The 18,232-nt window shown below is 36.5% G+C and overlaps 2 protein-coding genes across 6 annotated transcripts in view; one reads left to right on the top strand and one right to left on the bottom strand.

Moving 5' to 3' along the window:
- The window catches only part of LOC137239858 (uncharacterized), a 32,104-nt gene extending 14,073 nt beyond the window's left edge, over positions 1-18,031 (bottom strand). The window contains exons 1-3 of one of the 2 annotated variants that reach the window (XM_067765594.1): positions 17,875-18,030; positions 17,773-17,823; positions 15,884-15,985 (exon numbers count right to left, since the gene is read on the bottom strand). In XM_067765594.1, the coding sequence (XP_067621695.1) occupies positions 15,884-15,985; positions 17,773-17,823; positions 17,875-17,886 (165 nt within the window). In that variant the 5' untranslated portion in view covers positions 17,887-18,030. Of the gene's footprint in view, positions 1-15,883; positions 15,986-17,772; positions 17,824-17,874 lie in introns of both variants that reach the window. The other variant, XM_067765595.1, reaches the window with a different exon arrangement.
- Positions 795-15,125, top strand: LOC137239859 (protein transport protein Sec24C-like). Of its 4 annotated transcripts, XM_067765597.1 has the most exons (11): positions 795-931; positions 1,288-1,534; positions 1,596-2,073; positions 2,130-2,356; positions 2,417-2,646; positions 2,704-3,020; positions 3,074-3,361; positions 3,421-3,599; positions 3,655-3,788; positions 13,064-13,425; positions 13,485-15,125. In XM_067765597.1, the coding sequence occupies exons 4-5, from the start codon at positions 2,211-2,213 to the stop codon at positions 2,586-2,588; spliced, it is 318 nt and encodes a 105-aa protein (XP_067621698.1). In that variant the 5' UTR covers positions 795-931; positions 1,288-1,534; positions 1,596-2,073; positions 2,130-2,210; the 3' UTR covers positions 2,589-2,646; positions 2,704-3,020; positions 3,074-3,361; positions 3,421-3,599; positions 3,655-3,788; positions 13,064-13,425; positions 13,485-15,125. The 4 variants fall into 4 exon arrangements, 3 of the variants coding, with proteins under 3 accessions (XP_067621698.1, XP_067621697.1, XP_067621699.1); XM_067765596.1 differs by lacking the exon at positions 795-931 and having other exon boundaries at positions 993-1,534; XM_067765598.1 differs by lacking the exon at positions 795-931 and having other exon boundaries at positions 993-1,534; positions 3,431-3,599.
- Positions 18,032-18,232: the final 201 nt, after the last annotated feature.

The raw sequence follows: 18,232 nt of genomic DNA on the forward strand, positions 1-18,232 counted from the left end.
AAAGGTGAAGGCATTAGCCAAGCTGATTGAAACTTTTCTCATGAATTTTGACAGTACGAACATTTCTCAGAGTATTTTGACATTACCACCAACGAATTACACAAACAAATTACATGGAGTTCGTGTGTATGTCCGCTCGCTGTTAGCACCTTACTGGCTTCACCATGGCTATAGCATTGCCAGCACAATTCAAACTTTAAGTATCACGTTTTTGTTAACGTTTTTACCGTTAACGAAAGCTTTTCGTTTCGGTTAAAAACGAGATACAATTTATCTTGATAATTTCTTTATCGATAATATTTCGAAGTGTTTCAACGGAAACGGTGGAAATTTTTTGATAAACGATTAGCTTAACGTTAAGGTGCATCCCTGGTTTATAAGAAAAAATTCAAACAAATTAACTTTCAAAAAATTTATGCTTTTGTGTATTAAAATCATGTAAGAAGGATAAATGGATGAGATACTTATATTATAATTCAGTCTTTTTTGGTTTGTTAATATGTACACAACTTATTTGAAAATGTAGTAAATTTGTAAACCCGTCACCTTTTTTGTGAAGTCAATAAGTACCCTGCAAAAATTGTGTGACCAAAAACGCACACAAACACACGAATTTTTGACAGGGGTGACGATTTGGAATGAAAAATTCTTCAAATGAAATAGCATGTTGACAAATTTAGCTTTCCCACAATGTATCGTGCTCTCTCGCACCTATTATTTTTATAGGGATAGCAAAATACGTAATTTTTGCGTGCAAAAAAATTCGCCATTTCTAATTCAGCAGAGACAGCAAAAAAACATTTGGTGGTCGAAAATTTTTTCAATTTTGAGAGTTTTAAATGGAATATCTCCGGAAATATTTAAAATTAACAGGGAGTTCTCCAGATCACATATATATATATTTTAAAGCTCGCAGACTTATAATTTAAAAGTAATTTGGTGTTAAAGTGCAAATTTCTATACAAATTTTATATGTGTATACGTATATATGTATATGTGGCAGCACAGCTTTGTAATGTCATCAATAAAATATATGTATATATATATATATATGTGCATGTTGCTACAAAAGCGCGATTGATTTAATAAAAACATTTATAATAAGTGAAAACAATGCAAAAATGAAATGTGAAATATACTAAAATGCAATTTAAGTTTATCGTTGTCAATTTATATAGATATGTATGTGGATTAAGGTTTTGAAAGATGTGTAAATTGTAATTTAAAGTTCTATAGAAATTTGTTAAATTTGCAAACTTTAACAACAAATAACTTTTAAATTATAAGATTGCGCACTTTAAAATATATATATTTGTGATCGGGAGAACTCCCTCTTTCATTTGATACCAAGTTTTACCCCGAACTCGGGGGTGCTATTCTAAAATTTTCCCAAAGTCTTTAATATACAATGATTTTTGCTGTTTATTTCGACAAAAATTTTTGATTTGATTTTTGTGCTCATCGAAAGAATTCACAATTATATAGCACCATGCCGCGAATAATGATAAAAGGTGGTGTGTGGAGAAACACTGAGGTAAGCATTTGACTCGACTGGTTACTCTTGGCCGTTTATTAACTAAATTGATAACTTTCAGGATGAAATCCTCAAAGTAGCTGTAATGAAATATGGCAAAAACCAGTGGTCACGTATTGTATCACTGCTGCATCGCAAATCTGCCAAGCAATGTAAGGCACGCTGTTACGAATGGATTGATCCTAGCTTAAAGAAGACAGAATGGTCACGCGAGGAGGATGAAAAGTTTTTGCATTTTGCCTAATTAATGCCAACACAATGGCGTACAATTGCGCCGATTATTTCAGAGGGTTAACTGGCACCAATTGTTCACACCAAATTGTTAGGTACAGGATTCGCCACGGGTAGGTGAGGTTGGCAATCACAACCTCTTGAATCATTTTGGTCGGCAGGTATGCCGCGGATATATTCTTGGCACTTGTTATTGATGGCTTTTATGATGCCACCAACACTACCTGGACAGACGCCAATGCTCAGTCAACCACCCAAGCCGTGTCAACCCCCAATACCCGGACACGTCCGGACGTCCTGGTTATAATGTATGCTAATACAACTAATAATTTGCTGATGATTATTTTTGTGTTATTTTCTTTAGCAACCACCTGAACCTGTTACTGGTAAATATCAACAGCCGCAACAGTATGATCAAGCCCAACGCCGTTTAGATCCCGATCAGATGCCAAATCCGATAAGCGTTATCATTGAAAATCAAAATAGCGCTGGTGGTGCTTTTATTACTAATGAACAGGGTTTATTACCACCATTGGTGACCACAAAATATGTGGTAGAAGATCAGGGTAACTCCTCGCCACGTTACGTTAGGTATCGATAATCGAAATTAATGTTTTGTTTGGCAATTACATTGATCTTTCTTCTTTGCAGGTCGTCTTTGTATTGCATACCTGCAACAGCTGATTTATTTAAAACAACAGCTTTGTCCATTACACTTACCGCCTCACCAATGGCACGAACGGATGAGGGTGAATATGAGCCACCCATTGTAAATTTTGGTGAATTGGGTGCAATTAGATCTAATCGTTGCAAGGCTCAATAGCAACTTGTAGATGCTAGTCGTCGTTTCCAATGTCTAATGTGTAAAGTAACAAGAGATGGTAAAAAAAATCTTTCACTTCTACTTGTGTTCATTGATCCATATTTTTTCTCAACAGTGCCAACTGCATATTTCCAACAGTTGGGCCATACCGGACAGCGTGTTGATAAATATGAACGTCCTGAACTTGTATTGGGTACATGAGTATTTGTGTAAAAAATGCTTGGGTACCGATAGCTCTCATGGTAAACCTCAACTCATATCCACATCAATGCCTCGCATTGAATTGGGTTCACGTAGTATGGACAAGCATATTGTTGATTCCAGTGGTAAGGCCACAATTTCAAATGATGGGGCAACCATTATGAAACTATTGGATATTGTGAATCCAGCCGTAAAACTCTAGTAGACATCGCCAAATTTCAAAATGCTGAGGTAAGTTTTTTGTTATATTAGAATGTGTAGAATAAAAATGTTTCTCTTATCAGGTCGGCGATGGCACCACTTCAGTAGTACTTTAAGCAGGTGAAATCTTAAAACAAGTTAAACCATATGTTGAGGAAGGCGTGCATGCACGTATCATCATTAAAGCTATACGTAAAGCATTATAATTATGCATGACCAAAATATGACATGGCTGTACATGTGGAAGCGTCAATCAAAGGAACAGCAAAGTGCTTTATTGGGAAAATGCTCTGCCACAGCAATGTCCTCCAATGTCCAAAAGTATCAGAAAATTGTTAATGCTGAATGGCGTCTCCTGTACAATAAAATAGGTAAGTAAGGCGCCAATGTTGTGTTTTCTAAACTACCAATTGGTGATGTTGGTACACAGTATTTTGCAGATCGTGAAATGTTCTGTTAATGTACCAGAAGAAGATTTGAAACGTACAATGAAAGCTTGTGGTGTAGCTGTTATGACTACAGCTAATGATATTAATTCAAGTGTTTTGGGTCAATGTGATTACTTTGAAGAACGTCAAGTTGGTGGTGAACATTTCAACATTTTCCAAGGTTTGATAGTGGGTTTGACATTAACTTCATTTTTATAGTTTATAATTATTTAAAGGTTGCGTTAATGCTAGAACATATACATTGATTTTACGTGGCGGTGCCGAACAATTTTTGAAAGAAACTGAGGTTCGTTACATGATGCTATAATGATTGTGCGGCGTACAATTAAACATGATTCTGTTGTTGCTGGTAAGTCAAAATACAAATTGAAAATAATTTCTAATCTTAAATTGATAAGTAAAATTATTAAAAGATTGTGTCCAACTCCGGAAGAAAAAACTATAAAATTTGTGTCAGTGAAATGATTATTATTATTATTATTATTATTGGTTAGGTACTGGTATGAATATCAGAACTAACTGAAAGGGCATTGGCTACTCAGGCCATCAGCTCAATTTTGATGATTATAATAATAATAATAATTTATTTATTTACGGTCTTTAAGACCTAGTTCAAGGTAAAAAAAAAAAAATATATATATATATATATATATATAAATAAATTGTATACATTACATGCTTAATGACTTACAGTATAAAAATAATTTTGCTTTAAACTTATTAATATTTTCACAGTCTTTTATCGCATTTGGTAATTCATTGTACATTTTATAACCTATATATTCTAAAGTCTTCTTCGCGAACTCCGTTCTTACTCTAGGCAGTCTTATATTTCCGCTGCTTCTAGTTCCATAGTTATGTATTTCATGATTAAAATGTATTCTCCCGTTCAGATAATTCGGTGTTATTCCTAATTTCATATGATGTATAAATTTCAATGTGAAATAATATATCGACTGTTTTACACTGAGCCAGTTTAACATATTTAGCATTGTAGTTTTTGGTGTTCTAAGCGAACATTTTAAAATTAATCGCATTGCCTTGTTTTGTTGTATCTGCAGTTTTTTTATTTGTGTGTCATTTGCTAATAGCAGGATTGTTGGACAATAGATAAAGTGCGGTTCAATAATTGATCGATACACTAATAATTTGTGTCGTTGACTAATATATTTACAAGTTCTGTACATAAAACCAATTTTTTTTGCAATTTTGTTTTCTAAATAATTTATGTGTTCTCCAAATCTAAGGTTTTTGTCGATCCAGACTCCTAGGTATTTGATCTTGTCTACTTGCTGAATTTCAACATTTCTTATCTTCAGAGTAATATTGCTAAGGGTATTGGCACCCATAATGCTTTGATTTTTGCAAAATATCATACTTTTGGTTTTATCCACGTTCACTTTCAACTTTCTATGGCATAGCCATTTGTAAAGGGAGTCTAAGTCTTCTTGCATTTTCGATACCGCAAAGCCCTCACTTCTTTCACTAATGGTTATCAATGCATCATCCGCAAATAGTCGAATATTGCAATATTTCAAGCATTCTTTAATATCGTTAATATATATTGTAAACAATAGCGGTGCCAATACTGAACCTTGCGGTAGCCCAATATGTACATCAGCAACCGGTGAAACTGCACTTCCAATTATCGTCTTCTGTTTTCTATTACTCAAATAGCTTCTGAACCATTCCAAGGATTTTCCTCTTATCCCATTATTAAACATAACATTCAGCAGTTCCTCTCTATCCACAGTTTCAAAAGCACGTTTTAAGTCTAAAAAGACTGAGATCACAACTTTCTTATCAGTTATATCCTCTTTCCATTCCGCAATAACCATATTCAGTGCGGTTTCGCAAGAATGGCTTTTCCTAAACCCAGATTGTTCAGGTATAATAATTTGGTATTTATCTAGATATGCCACTAATTGATTTTTAACCACCGTTTCCATAATTTTTTCATCTGCGGGTAGCGTATTAATTGGGCGCAGTTCCTCTGGCCTTACTGTATTTTTGACTTTTTCCGCAGGTACTATAGTTGATACTTTCCAGCAATTTGGAACAATGCTACTGTTTATTGATTCATTTATTATATCTTTGTAGAAGTGAGCAATGTAAATCATGGCATCTTTAAATACCCCCTCCGACAAAAGCTTTTTTCCACCATATTTGTTTCTAAAAGATTTAGAAATGTTCATTATATCATCTAACTCTACGTCGGTGAATTGAAAAGTTTCAATTGCATTATTTACACTTGTTTCTGCCGCAATCGGAATTATTTCAATGCTATCATTAATTTCAGCTATGCTCTGTATAAAAAATGTATTTAGGGCATTGGCTATATCGTATTCCTTCTCGAGGCATTCACCGTTAATTACTATTTTGCTAACGACCTTTCTGTCATCGGTGAGCTCAGCAAGATGTTTTAAAGACTTCCACATCCGCTTCATGTCTCCTGCACTATCGAGCACTTTATCTTCCATATATTTCTTCTTTTTATACATAACAGTTTTTTTATATCTTTTTTTTATGCCATTATAATCCACCCAGTTGCCAGTATTTCTAGCAGTATTATAGAATTCAATTTTTCTTTTGTGCAGTTCCCTTAGCTCACGGTCATACCACTTATTCCTCAGTTGTATTTGGATCCTCTTCTCATACGTCAATGCTTGCATAGCTTCAGTTAAAATATTGTTCAGGATCTCAGTTCTACGTTCTATTCCTACATGAGAGACAGAGCTAAAGTCGCACGTTCGCAGCAGATTTAAAAGATTTTCTGCGCTATAGTACTCCCAGTTGGTGACAGTAGCAACTTTTCTCATTTTGCAATATTTAGCTGTTGGTACTTTGAAATGAATTGTTTCATGATCGGAAATTTTATATCCACTTACATGTTCAGTTTTAACTTGCTCATTATTGCTGAAGAGTAAGTCTATTTTCGTAGAGGAGTGCTCAGTTATTCTTGTGTTGAAATTTATTTTTTGTACCATAGCCATTTGTGCAAATAAACTTATAAGCTGGTTTGAGTATGTTGATGATATATTCATATTAATGTTAAAATCTCCAACTATTATAATGTTGTCAGATTCCCTGAGGTATTCATTGATGACATTGTTTAAGTATGTCATGAAGTCAGCATCACTGCTATTTGGTGAGTGATAGAGTACACCAATTTGCCATTTTAACGCATATTTTTTAAGTTTTATGACAATGCACCACACATTCCTGTCAATAGCTTTATTACACACTATGCTATATTGTAAATTTTCATGTACATACATTAGAACACCACCTGTATGTCTACTGTGGGAATCGCAGCGGATGAATTTATATGTGGAAATGCATAGCTCAGAATCCATGATTTTATCTGTTGTACATGTTTCCGCGCATAAAACAATGCTGGGTTTTTTTATTTCTATAAGATGTTCCAGCTCTAGCTTATTTGCTGTAATACTATTAATATTAAGATATATACAGTCCAAGTTGAGCACTTTGTTACGCAGGTTTGTTTTAGTTTTTGACTTGTGCTTTGTGGTTACAGATTCCCTCGTTGGTTGCTAATAGCCAATCTTCCTCTTCCTTGCTATGAGCTTTTGTTGATACACAGGACACATTCTGTCCATGGAATCGTGATTTTCGTCCAGTCCCAAATTTAATTCTTTATTTGCCCTGATGCAGTTGATGCATTTATTTATTGCTTCTTTATTGCATACCACATATTTGTGCTCACCCAAGCATTTCGTGCATACTTCTTTTTCTTTGCAGTCACTGGCTTTGTGATTGAAGCCTTTGCATTTGAAACAACATAGTACTTGCACTGCATCATATACTCTGCACCGCTCCCAGCCTACATTGAGCCTTTCTCCGGCTAGTATATTCATAAAAGCTTCAACCTCCACTTCAAGTACGGCATTATAGTAAATTTTCTCATTTTTTTTAACTTCATACTGCTTGACAATTTTTATATCTGTTTCGGATAGACAATTATTCTGACGTTTAATTCTCTGGGTAAGCTCATCATTATCATACTTGAAATTTATACCAGTTACAATAACGGTTGGTTTCACTTTCATAGGAATCTTCACATTGTAGTTATTTCCGAGGCTGTTCTCAATAGCATTTTTTATTTTCTCACGATCATGGTCATTTGCACTCTCTACAATCACTACACCGCTTTGTCTTGCTACTATATTTGTAATTTGTAGCTCCTTTGGATCGACATTCAAGTTTAGATCATTTTTGGTTTTTTCAGCACCTTGCTTTGTATTTGGCTTAACTATTAAGGGAACAACTTTTCTAATCTCTGGCAACGCTTTTGTTACAGCTGCATACGATGCCTTGGCTTCAACATTGCTGTTTCTCTTTATTTCTGAGCATATTTTTTTATTTTCATTACTAATTGTTTCAATCATTTTCTTATTGTCATTTTTATTGCTTTTTAACTCTTCGCATACTTGCTCACTGCTTCGCTTGAACCCTTCTGCTATTTCACGGATTTTGTTTACTTCTTTCACACTTCTTTCGCAAGATTCTTGAGCTTTTTGCATTGCTTTGATTCTTTCACTAAATGCAACTTCCACTGCTTTAAGTACTTGTTTAATCTCTCGCTCATTTTTCTTTAGTGAATTATCAAACTCACTTCTATACTCTGCTAATTGTTGTCCATTCTGCTTTACCACCATTTGCATATCTTTAAGGATGTCATCAACGTTATGTACATACTGCACACAGTCAGTACACATAAACCTAAGCATCTCACATTCTTCAAGTTTGGTGACGCTGTATTGATCCAAGCCTGAGCATTTTGTTGTTAGGTGGTAATATTTACCACACACCCCTTCACACCGAATTTTTGACGCTTCTCCTCGTATATTACTTTTGCATTTGTCACATTTTTTCTCCATTCTTCTTTACACATATACAAAATTTATTATAAAAGTAGTTTACAATGTTTTTGCATCAATTAACTGCAGAACATTTATGTCCGCTAATTGTAGTAGAATTTTAGAGTTTTTATGTATATTTCTCACAAATATTTAGTGCGTATAACTAATTTAAAAAGATTTTAGAATATGCGCATATTTTTCACCGCTTTCTTTCACCGTTTATATTGCACTCTCTGATTGTTTGTTTTTCTTTTTGTTTTTTGTTAAGGTTTTGGTTCTTTAAATAATCATATCTATGGTTTTGATAAATTTTGCAATTTTTTCAATATTATCCTGGCTAGGTGTACTTAGGATGCTGTTTAAGTTGTCCGTGTTGAAAAGCGTTATTTTTAAGTTGCGATATTTTGCACATTGGTTGAGGATGTGATCCAAGGTTTGGTAGGTATTGCAGCTTGTACACATTGGTTGGTTTTCTCTTTTTAAGATATGTTGGTGAGTGTTTGTAGTGTGTCCAAGTCGGAGTCGTGAGAAGAGTCTAGTTTTGAAGCCGTGAATATTTGTTGGGTATTGTGGGACGGTCCCATCTTTGTTGACTATCGAGTAATGATCATGTTTGTAGTTTGCTCGCGATTGGCGTAGTTTGTCCATTATGATGGATCTGATGTGTCGTTTTACATCTACCTTTTCGGTTTTTGATGTGTGTATTATTGGTGCATTGCAAGCAAATTTTGCTGCTTCGTCGGCGTATTTGTTGCCACTAATTTCTGCGTGTCCCGGTATCCATAGCAGTTTTAGTTTTTTCTTATTTTTTATTATTAAGTCTCTTATTTGATTAATTGTTTCCCAATTATTGCAGATTGGATTTTTGACTGCCTGAAGGACCGATAGACTGTCGGAGCATATCACGTATTTTGATTTTTTGTGAAGGGCGTATAGTGCGGCTTCGTGTATTGCTTCTGTTTCCGCCGAAAAACTTGAAGAGAAGGGGAGCATCGATTTCATGCCGATGCAGTCGCCAGTATCGGTTGATATACTGAAAGCGACACTGTTTTGCGTTTTCGATCCATCGGTGTATATTATTTTCCAGCCGTTATTTTTGTGGGTGTTGGCCTTTTCCAGGAACAATTGTTGAAATACTGAGTTCGGGGTGGTCTCTTTTTTGTAGGTGTGTAGTGATATATCGCATGATTTGGTATCTAGAGTCCATGTTGCGTCGTACGATCGAAGTGTCTTTTTTCCCTTAGGCTTTTGAGGTCCTTTTCGACGTCCACCGTGTTAGGACTTTAATACCCGCGACTTCTTTTCCTGAGTCGCATATACATTTTGCCTGTACCTAAGGACATTTTTCCAAGCTGCGCGTACAATATATCCTCCGCCTGCTTGTTTATTTGGAAGATGTATAACTAACCTTCGTCCGTAGGCCGAGATACAGTAAGGACCTTCGAATCCTGTGTCGGTATGTTCGGATTCTGATTTTGCAAAAGTCGCAGTGTATCCTCCGACTTCATCACGCATGGTATCCATACCTTAACTTTTGTTACCTTGGGGATTTGCGCTTTATCCACCATCTCAAAACGAGCGTTCGTGCCCTGCCTTTGGAGGTTTGGAACCACTTCCTCCAGCCATCGCAAGCTCGCGATGTTGTCGCACGCTATCATCTTCATACCATTATACCATCCCCCGAATCAAAGGTTGGAAGGAGCTTACTTGGTTATTCCCGCATCATCTTAACTTACTTACTTACTTACTTAATTGGCGCTTAACCGTCTAAACGGTTATGGCCGTCCAACAAGGCGCGCCAGTCGCTCCTTCGCTCCGCCAACCGGCGCCAATTGGTCACACCAAGGGAGTTTAAATCGTTTTCCACCTGGTCCTTCCAACGGAGTGGGGGCCGCCCTCTACCTCTGCTTCCATAGGCGGGTTCCGATAGAAACACTTTCTTGGCCGGAGCATCATCTTTCATTCGCATAACATGGCCTAGCGCAGCCGCTGCGTTTTAATTCGCTGGACTATGTTGATGTCTGCGTATAGCTCGTACAGCTCTTCTTCGGTACTCGCCATCGCCAACGCGTAGAGGTCCATAAATCTTTCGAAGAACTTTTCTCTCGAACACTCCCAAAGCCGCTTCATCTGCTGTTGTCATGGTCCATGCTTCTGCCCCATATAGCAGGACGGGTACGATAAGTGACTTGTAGAGTATGATTTTCGTTCGCCGAGAGAGGACTTTACTTTTCAATTGCCTACCTAGTCCAAAGTAGCATTTATTGGCAAGATTGATTCTTCGCTGGATTTCAGTGCTGATGTTGTTGCTAGTGTTGATGCTGGTTCCCAAATAAACGAAGTCTTTTACTATTTCGAAATTATGGCTGCCAACAGTAGCGTGGTTGCCAAGGCGCATATGCGCTGACTCTTTGCTCGATGACAGCAGGTACTTCGTTTTGTCCTCATTCACCATCAAACCCATCTTTACCGCTTCTTTTTCCAGCTTGGAGTAAGCAGAACTAACAGCGCGGGTGTTTAGGCCGATGATATCAATGTCATCAGCATATGCCAGTAATTGCACGCTTTTATAGTATATTGTTCCAGTGCGGTTAAGTTCTGCAGCTAGTATAATTTTCTCCAGCATCAAATTAAAGAAATCGCACGATAGGGGGTCACCCTGTCTGAAACCTCGTTTAGTTTCGAACGGCTCGGAGAGGTCCTTCCCAATTCTGACTGAGCTGATGGTGTTGCTCAACGTCATTTTGCACAGCCGTATAAGTTTTGCGGGGAAACCAAATTCAGACATAGCGGCATATAGGCAGCTCCTTTTCGTGCTGTCGAAGGCGGCTTTAAAGTCGACGAAGAGGTGATGTGTGTCGATTCTCTTTTCACGGGTTTTTTCCAAGATTTGGCGCATTGTGAAAATCTGGTCGATGGTAGATTTACCAGGTCTGAAGCCGCACTGATAAGGTCCAATCAGCCGGTTCACGGTTGGCTTCAATCTTTCGCACAATACACTTGAAAGGACCTTATATGCGATATTAAGAAGGCTGATTCCACGATAGTTGGTGCATTTTGCAGTATCCCCCTTCTTGTGGACTGGGCAAAGAACACTTAGATTCCAACCGCTCGAGGTCAAAGGTCATTGCCTTAATAGCACCGCAGAAAAATTCCTCCAATTCTTTTCTCCTAGAGAGAACAATAATTGGGGAATAGGAATTTCAAATCTTCGAAGTCCGCTGATTTGCCAATTGAAATTTTGTTGCGCATTTCTATTTTTGTTAACAAATTAAAAGTTTAGTTATTGTTGCGAATTTGTTTAAAATTGAGAAAAAAAAATATAAGCAAAGCAACAGGGAGCAACAAACGAATGATGCAACCATCTTTCACACGTTGTTATTGTAGCAGTGCTTCGCCCCATCCAATAGGTGCGACCGATCAGAAATTATCATCAATATCCTCTAACGGGAGTCCAAGGAAACTTGCTGTTTCGACAGGGGGGACCATAATGAAAGGGGTGTTAGAGGCGTTGATTCCACATTACAATTAAAGAGATGGTTGGTGTCATGTGGGGACACATTGCAAGCGGGGCATACATTTTGTATGTCGGGGTTGATTCTGGATAGGTAAGAGTTTAACCTGTTACAGTATCCAGAACGAAGTTGAGCTAGAGTGACTCGCTTTTCTCTGGGGAGTATGCGTTCCTCTTCCGCGAGGTTTGGATACTTTTCTTTCAGTACTGGATTCACCGGGCAATTCCTAGCATAACGGTCCGACGCTTGTTTATGGAATTCACCAAGGACCTGCTTGTGTTTTCTCGCTTCATACGGCTGGGTTCTCAGGAGCCGTATTTCCTCAAAATGCTTACGGAGATGACTCCTTAGGCCCCTAGGCGGTGCTGGTTGACCAATCAGATGTCTGTTGGGATGCTCAGGTTTCTGGGTATTCAACAGGAACTGTTTGGTCAGCATATCATTTCTCTCCCTGATGGGGAGTATTCTCGCCTCATTATGCAGATGGTGTTCTGGGGACATAAGAAGACAGCCCGTGGCAATTCTGAGAGCAGTATTTTGGCTTCTTCTGTGGGTAATTTTTAGGCTTGGCGACTATATGGGTGACGCATAGCACTTAATCGGCTGGCTAATTGCTTTGTGTGTAGTCATGAGCGTTTCTTTATCCTTTCCCCAGGTACTGCCAGCGAGGGATTTGAGGATTTTGATACGGCTCTGATTTCTCGGAACAATTGCGGCTGCGTGCTCACCAAAATGTAGATCCTGATGAAAGTCACACCCAAAATTTTAAGGTGTAAGACAGTCGGTAGGGTAATGTCATATGGTCGACATTTGGCGCGGCCATGTTTTAAAAAGGATCACCGATGATTTGGTTGGTTGCAATATCAGGTTTCGCGAGGCGACAAAACTGGAGAGATTGGGGAGATAGCTGTTTATTTTATTACAAAGCTCATCGGTGTAGGAAACAATAGCATAGGTGTAGAAGCAATAGTGACTCCTTCTGGTGGTAAACGTAGCTATTGAAGTTAAACAGAAATTTGATGAATATGAGTTTTTTTTAAGTTATTGCAAAAAAGCGTTGAGGATTTTTAATATCTTACGAGGTACCTTCGTACATGTTTCTAAGAATGAAGAATGAGACCTATTCAAACTTCGCTATACTTTAACATACGATACTTTACCCTATTTTAACACAACTATCATTTATTGATTTTATTATATTTTATAAAATGTTTCTTCCTCCACAGTTCATTTCCGTATTGGATGGTAAATATGGCTTTCGCATTTTCTCCATCAATAACTGACAAGGTGGAAAAAATCTATGCGCGTAAATCGCAACATACCTTGGTCGAGCGTTTCTTCAATAGCTCTCTAGTGGTGATGGTGACAGCAGAAAAACCCAACTGTTTACAAATGTTACAATATATCAATTGCGTCTACGGCTCAAATACCCACATTATATGAATGAATCGAACGCACCTAATTGTCTGCCTAACGGATAGTATACATATTCATCAAATCGAAAATATTGCTTCAAACGAACTGGGTCTGAATACTGAAACAGTACACATATTCAAAATCGATGAGGAGGCTGTGATGATGGTATAGGGTGAGTTGTTGAATAACATACGAAAACCACTTTAACCCATCTATATATTTGCATTACAGCTAAAGCTTTACAAACAGCAAAAATCGCTGGCGCCAAGCAATTGGAAAAGGCAGTGAAGCATTCATCACACTGTACGGATGGTGTAAAGTTAGAAACTGCTGTTGTAACAGCTGCCACCGACACAACGGTCATCTCTACTTCGCCGAGTAACGGCTCGTCCGACTATCTATCGAAGACAGTATAATCATATCTTTTGCCAACACAGGTTAGCGATGTGCTTGCACAGGAAAAGATTTCAATTGGAAAACAAAAACCAATTAAGAGAGTTTATTTATTATTAAAGTATTTACTTTTCTTTATATCAACAGTATTAATTTAAGTTGCAATATCACGTACATATATAATAAGGGATGTGATACGATTGATGTCGGAATTAGATTTGAAACCAATCAATACTCCTGCTAAGGGTTGTAGAATTATTGCTTGAATAATTAGATTTAGAACAATAATAAGTCTGACTTAATTACAAGTCGTACATTTTTAAATTCATCAATTACGACAGCAATCGGATTCTACGACACCTCTGAATATTCTTGATCTGAAAAAAGAGTATACCTAATCTGAATTTCTACTAAGCTTTCAGTTGTAGATTATTCAAATAATTGGAGTTTTTTCTAAAGCTTAAAATTATTTTCTACTCGCTTAGAAAAGATTTCAATTGGAAAACAAAAACCAATTAAGAGAGTTTATGTTATTATTAAAGTACTTACTTTTCTTTATATCAATTGTATTAATTTAAGTTGCAATATCACGTACATATAAAATAAGGGATGTGATACGATTGCTGACGGAATTAGATTTGAAACCAATCAATACTCCTGCTATGGGTTGCAGAATTATTGCTTGAATGATTAGATTTAGAACAATAATAAGTCTGACTCAATTACTAGTCGTACATTTTTAAGTTCATCAATTACGACAGCAATCGGATTCCACGACACCTTTGAAGATTCTTGATCTGAAAAAAAAAGAGTAAATCTAATCTGAATTTCTAATTAGCTTTTAGTTGTAGATTTAAATTGATTCAAATAATTGGAGTTTTTTCTAAAGCTCAAAATTATTTTCTGTTCGCTTGGAAAAGATTTCAATTGGAAAACAAAAACCAATAAGGCGAGTTTGTTTACTATTAAAATAATTACTTTTCTTTATATCAACTGTATTAATTTAAGTTGCAATTTCATGTGCATATATAATAAGGGATGTCGTAATACGATTGCTGTCGGAATTAGATTTGAAACCAATCAATACCCCTGCTAAGGGTTGCAGAATTATTGCTTGAATGATTAGATTTAGAACAATAATAAGTCTGACTCAATTACTAGTCGTACATTTTTCAATTCATCAATTACGACAGCAATCGGATTCTACGACACCTTTGAATATTCATGATCTGAAAAAAGAGTAAACCTAATCTGAATTTCTACTAAGCTTTAAGTTGTAGATTATTCAAATAATTTGAGTTTTTTCTAAAGCTTAATATTATTTTTTTGCTCGCTTAGAAGACATTGGAAAACAAAAACCAATTAAGCGAGTTTATTTATTATTAAAGTTCTTCTGTTTTATATGAACTGGATTAATATAAGTTCCAATTTCATGTACATATATAATAATATTGAAAATAATAAATATTGAAAATTCAATTTTTTTGGTTCATATTTTATTCATATGGCTGCTCCAGGTAAAGTAAATCTGCAGGTAAAATTCACGTTATATGGCGGTTATATAAATGGTAAAACCGCAGTAAAATTGATTGTCAAATGGCTCGAAAATGTAGAGTGAAATGACGGAAAAATGCCCGCCATTTGACGAGCATTGTGACGTGTGTGAGTAGCACAGTGCTATGCTCACATCCTATAAGTGGGAGCGGAATGCACGATCACATTAATAGGAACGAAACGGAAAATTTGGTCACAAAAGTTAATCACGCCCATGCAAACGTGACTATGAATATAACCGCTGCAGAAAGTCACAATGACCGTAAAATGACTAGTAAAATGACGTGGAGCGTTTTTGCAGGGTACAAACAATATCGAATTGAGAGAATTATTACAACTCTGAACATTAGAGCACATGACAGCACGCACAGCTGTCATTTGAAGTTCACATTTCCACATCGTTAAGCCTATGGCGGAACGCTTCGAGGTGAAGCACGGGACAGCTGATTATAAACTTTTTTTATTTGATTTTAAACATCAACTTCCGGCGCAGTACGATTTTGACATTTGTCCATCGAATTTACAAAAACGAAGTACATGGAACTTTTATTTATGTTTGTAGGTATGTCACCATGCTGCCACCTTGTATCGTTCCGCCATGGTTAAGCCAAAAATTGCCAAAGCAAGTCAAATAAACAAAACCATTGCCTTATTACGTATAGAGGAATAGATATAACTCTCACCATTTCAGCTGTATGTGCGACAGCATTAAAGCTCAAAAAAAATAAAAACATTAATAGTATTTGAGGCTGCTGGCAGACGTTCGCTAACTGTTGCAAGTGGCCCTGTGTGAAAAAAGAAAATTTAATTATTTCATTAAACAAAATTCTGATTCAATTAAGTTTCTGTGTGAAATTGGTAATACGGTTAATATTAATCCATTGATCAAGTGTTTTGCTTCTCTCACATCTGAAGAAGTCGGTAGACGGTGGTATTTCCAAAGAGGATAAATATAATAAGAGGCGTTACTTTGTATGATGTTTTCGTTATGGTAGTCGCAAAGAGGATAAATATAATAAGAGCCACCAGTCTGCTACGCCTTATATTTTCCATGAGGGACATTTTCAATCGTCTTGCATTTATCCATGTCGTGTAGGCACCTTATGCAAATGTGATTTTTGGAAAGAGAATTAATTAATTAAATACAGTCGGACAAATAAATACAAATACCCCACGAAAATGCATAGAGGACACGACATGGATAAATGCAAGACAATTGAAAATGTCCCTCTTGGAAAACATTAGGCATAATTTTTTTTTAATTTCCAGCGAGTTAAGGCTCCATTACTGATACTTAGCATAGGCTTGACTTGGCTTGCGAACTGTCACTTACAGTTCTGTTAAATTAACATTGCATGTTTCTGATTACTCAAAACTTAACTTGACTTAGAAGTCTGTTGAATTTTGATTTTCTATGTAAGTTCTAAGTGACGTTTACATTTTGAGATGCCATTTGTTTGTTTCCATTTCATTTTGACATTTTGTCATACAAATTGACATTTATTTAAAAATAAATTTCAACGCTGATTATGATGCCAGATTTTATGCGCCAAGTGGAGTATAATCGTGGCTAAGTTGCCAAGTTTACGCCAAGCCAAGTCAAGTCTATGCTAAGTATCAGTAATGGGGGCTTTACTCGCCACTCCTAGTAGTTTGGAGGCTCTTATTATATTTATCCTCTTTGGTATTTCTAATATGGCAGAGGTTGGTGTTGCTCCTAACACTTGTCCGAAAGGCGCGACGCAAGCATTGTAAAATGCAGTTTGTGTTGGATCTTCAATATCGTTAGAATGTCTTGCTCAGCAGGGACCCAATTCTTTTTCCACGATATGATTACGCCAAATGTCAAGAATTTGTCGTTTCAACAACTCATCACGTACATCAGTAATCCACTTGTTATAAGAATATGGGTCATGTAAGCAAGCATCATCTTTTACCATTCTCAAACTCTGAAACTGTTGTTTGTTGCTCTATAGTTTTAAATTTTGTTTGAAACAGTTAATTCCACACAGTTTGGCATACCAAAGACGCAATTTTCTTAAAATTATTGCTCATTACATCATCATCATTATCTCTTCCACCTTATCCTACATTAGTCGCTGCTAATATTCCAAAGGGGTAGTCTAGAACGGAGATCGATAGGTGTCAAAAGACGCGTATTGATCTCGGCAACAATAATCCGAAGGCGGAAGATAACTCGTTCAACCTATATTAACGAAAAACCGAAATATGACCCCGGGTCTCTCCGAAATCGGGAGTCGGATCCACAGTATTTTTACGCAGAACACTTCTGCGTTGACGGCCTTTGGCCGCGCTTATAAAAAATTACCCTGGCCGGTCCACCAATGGGGTGGGATCAAAATTGAGTGCAAAATCGCTTTGTCTACAAAATTTTATTCAGTGCACAACAAAATTACAAAAACCACATAAAATTGCCAACTTCAACTACAAATATCTCCAGACAGAGATACAACTTTACTTTTCCGCCTTCGGATTATTGTTGTCGAGATTAATACCTCTCTCGATATTTTTGGACACGTATTAACAGTCAAGCCCTGTTCTATACTTTTACCTCCAGAGGTTTTTCCAATGATATTGAGCTGCCGATATCAGGTGAGGATATCTATAAGGTTGATATTTTTATTTAGTTGCTAAAATCCAAGAAAATACTTACAGCACTTGACATATTGATTCTTTTTGGATTTGCTGCAGTTCTAATCGTTTTTAAAAATTGACAGTACCTGAACCATACATTTACTGAATGAGTAATAAAGAATATTTACACTTGCGTGGTTGTTTACACAGCTTGGTCTTTATTCTGGTAATTGAAAGATGATGCCAGATAGTGTTAGGAGTATTGCTATGGAAATATCGCAATTGCCGATAGTTTTTCATATCACGATGCTTACCCTGTGGAACACTTAAAAAAGGGTGGTGGAGTTTTTGTATAAATAAAAATTTTGAAAATTTTATTATCATTGTAAAAGTTGTAAAATAGCAGCGAAAAATGAAAATTTTTATTAGGGCATGGC

The sequence above is a fragment of the Eurosta solidaginis genome, chromosome 2, assembly GCF_040869045.1.
Source record: "Eurosta solidaginis isolate ZX-2024a chromosome 2, ASM4086904v1, whole genome shotgun sequence".
NCBI lineage: Eukaryota > Metazoa > Arthropoda > Insecta > Diptera > Tephritidae > Eurosta > Eurosta solidaginis.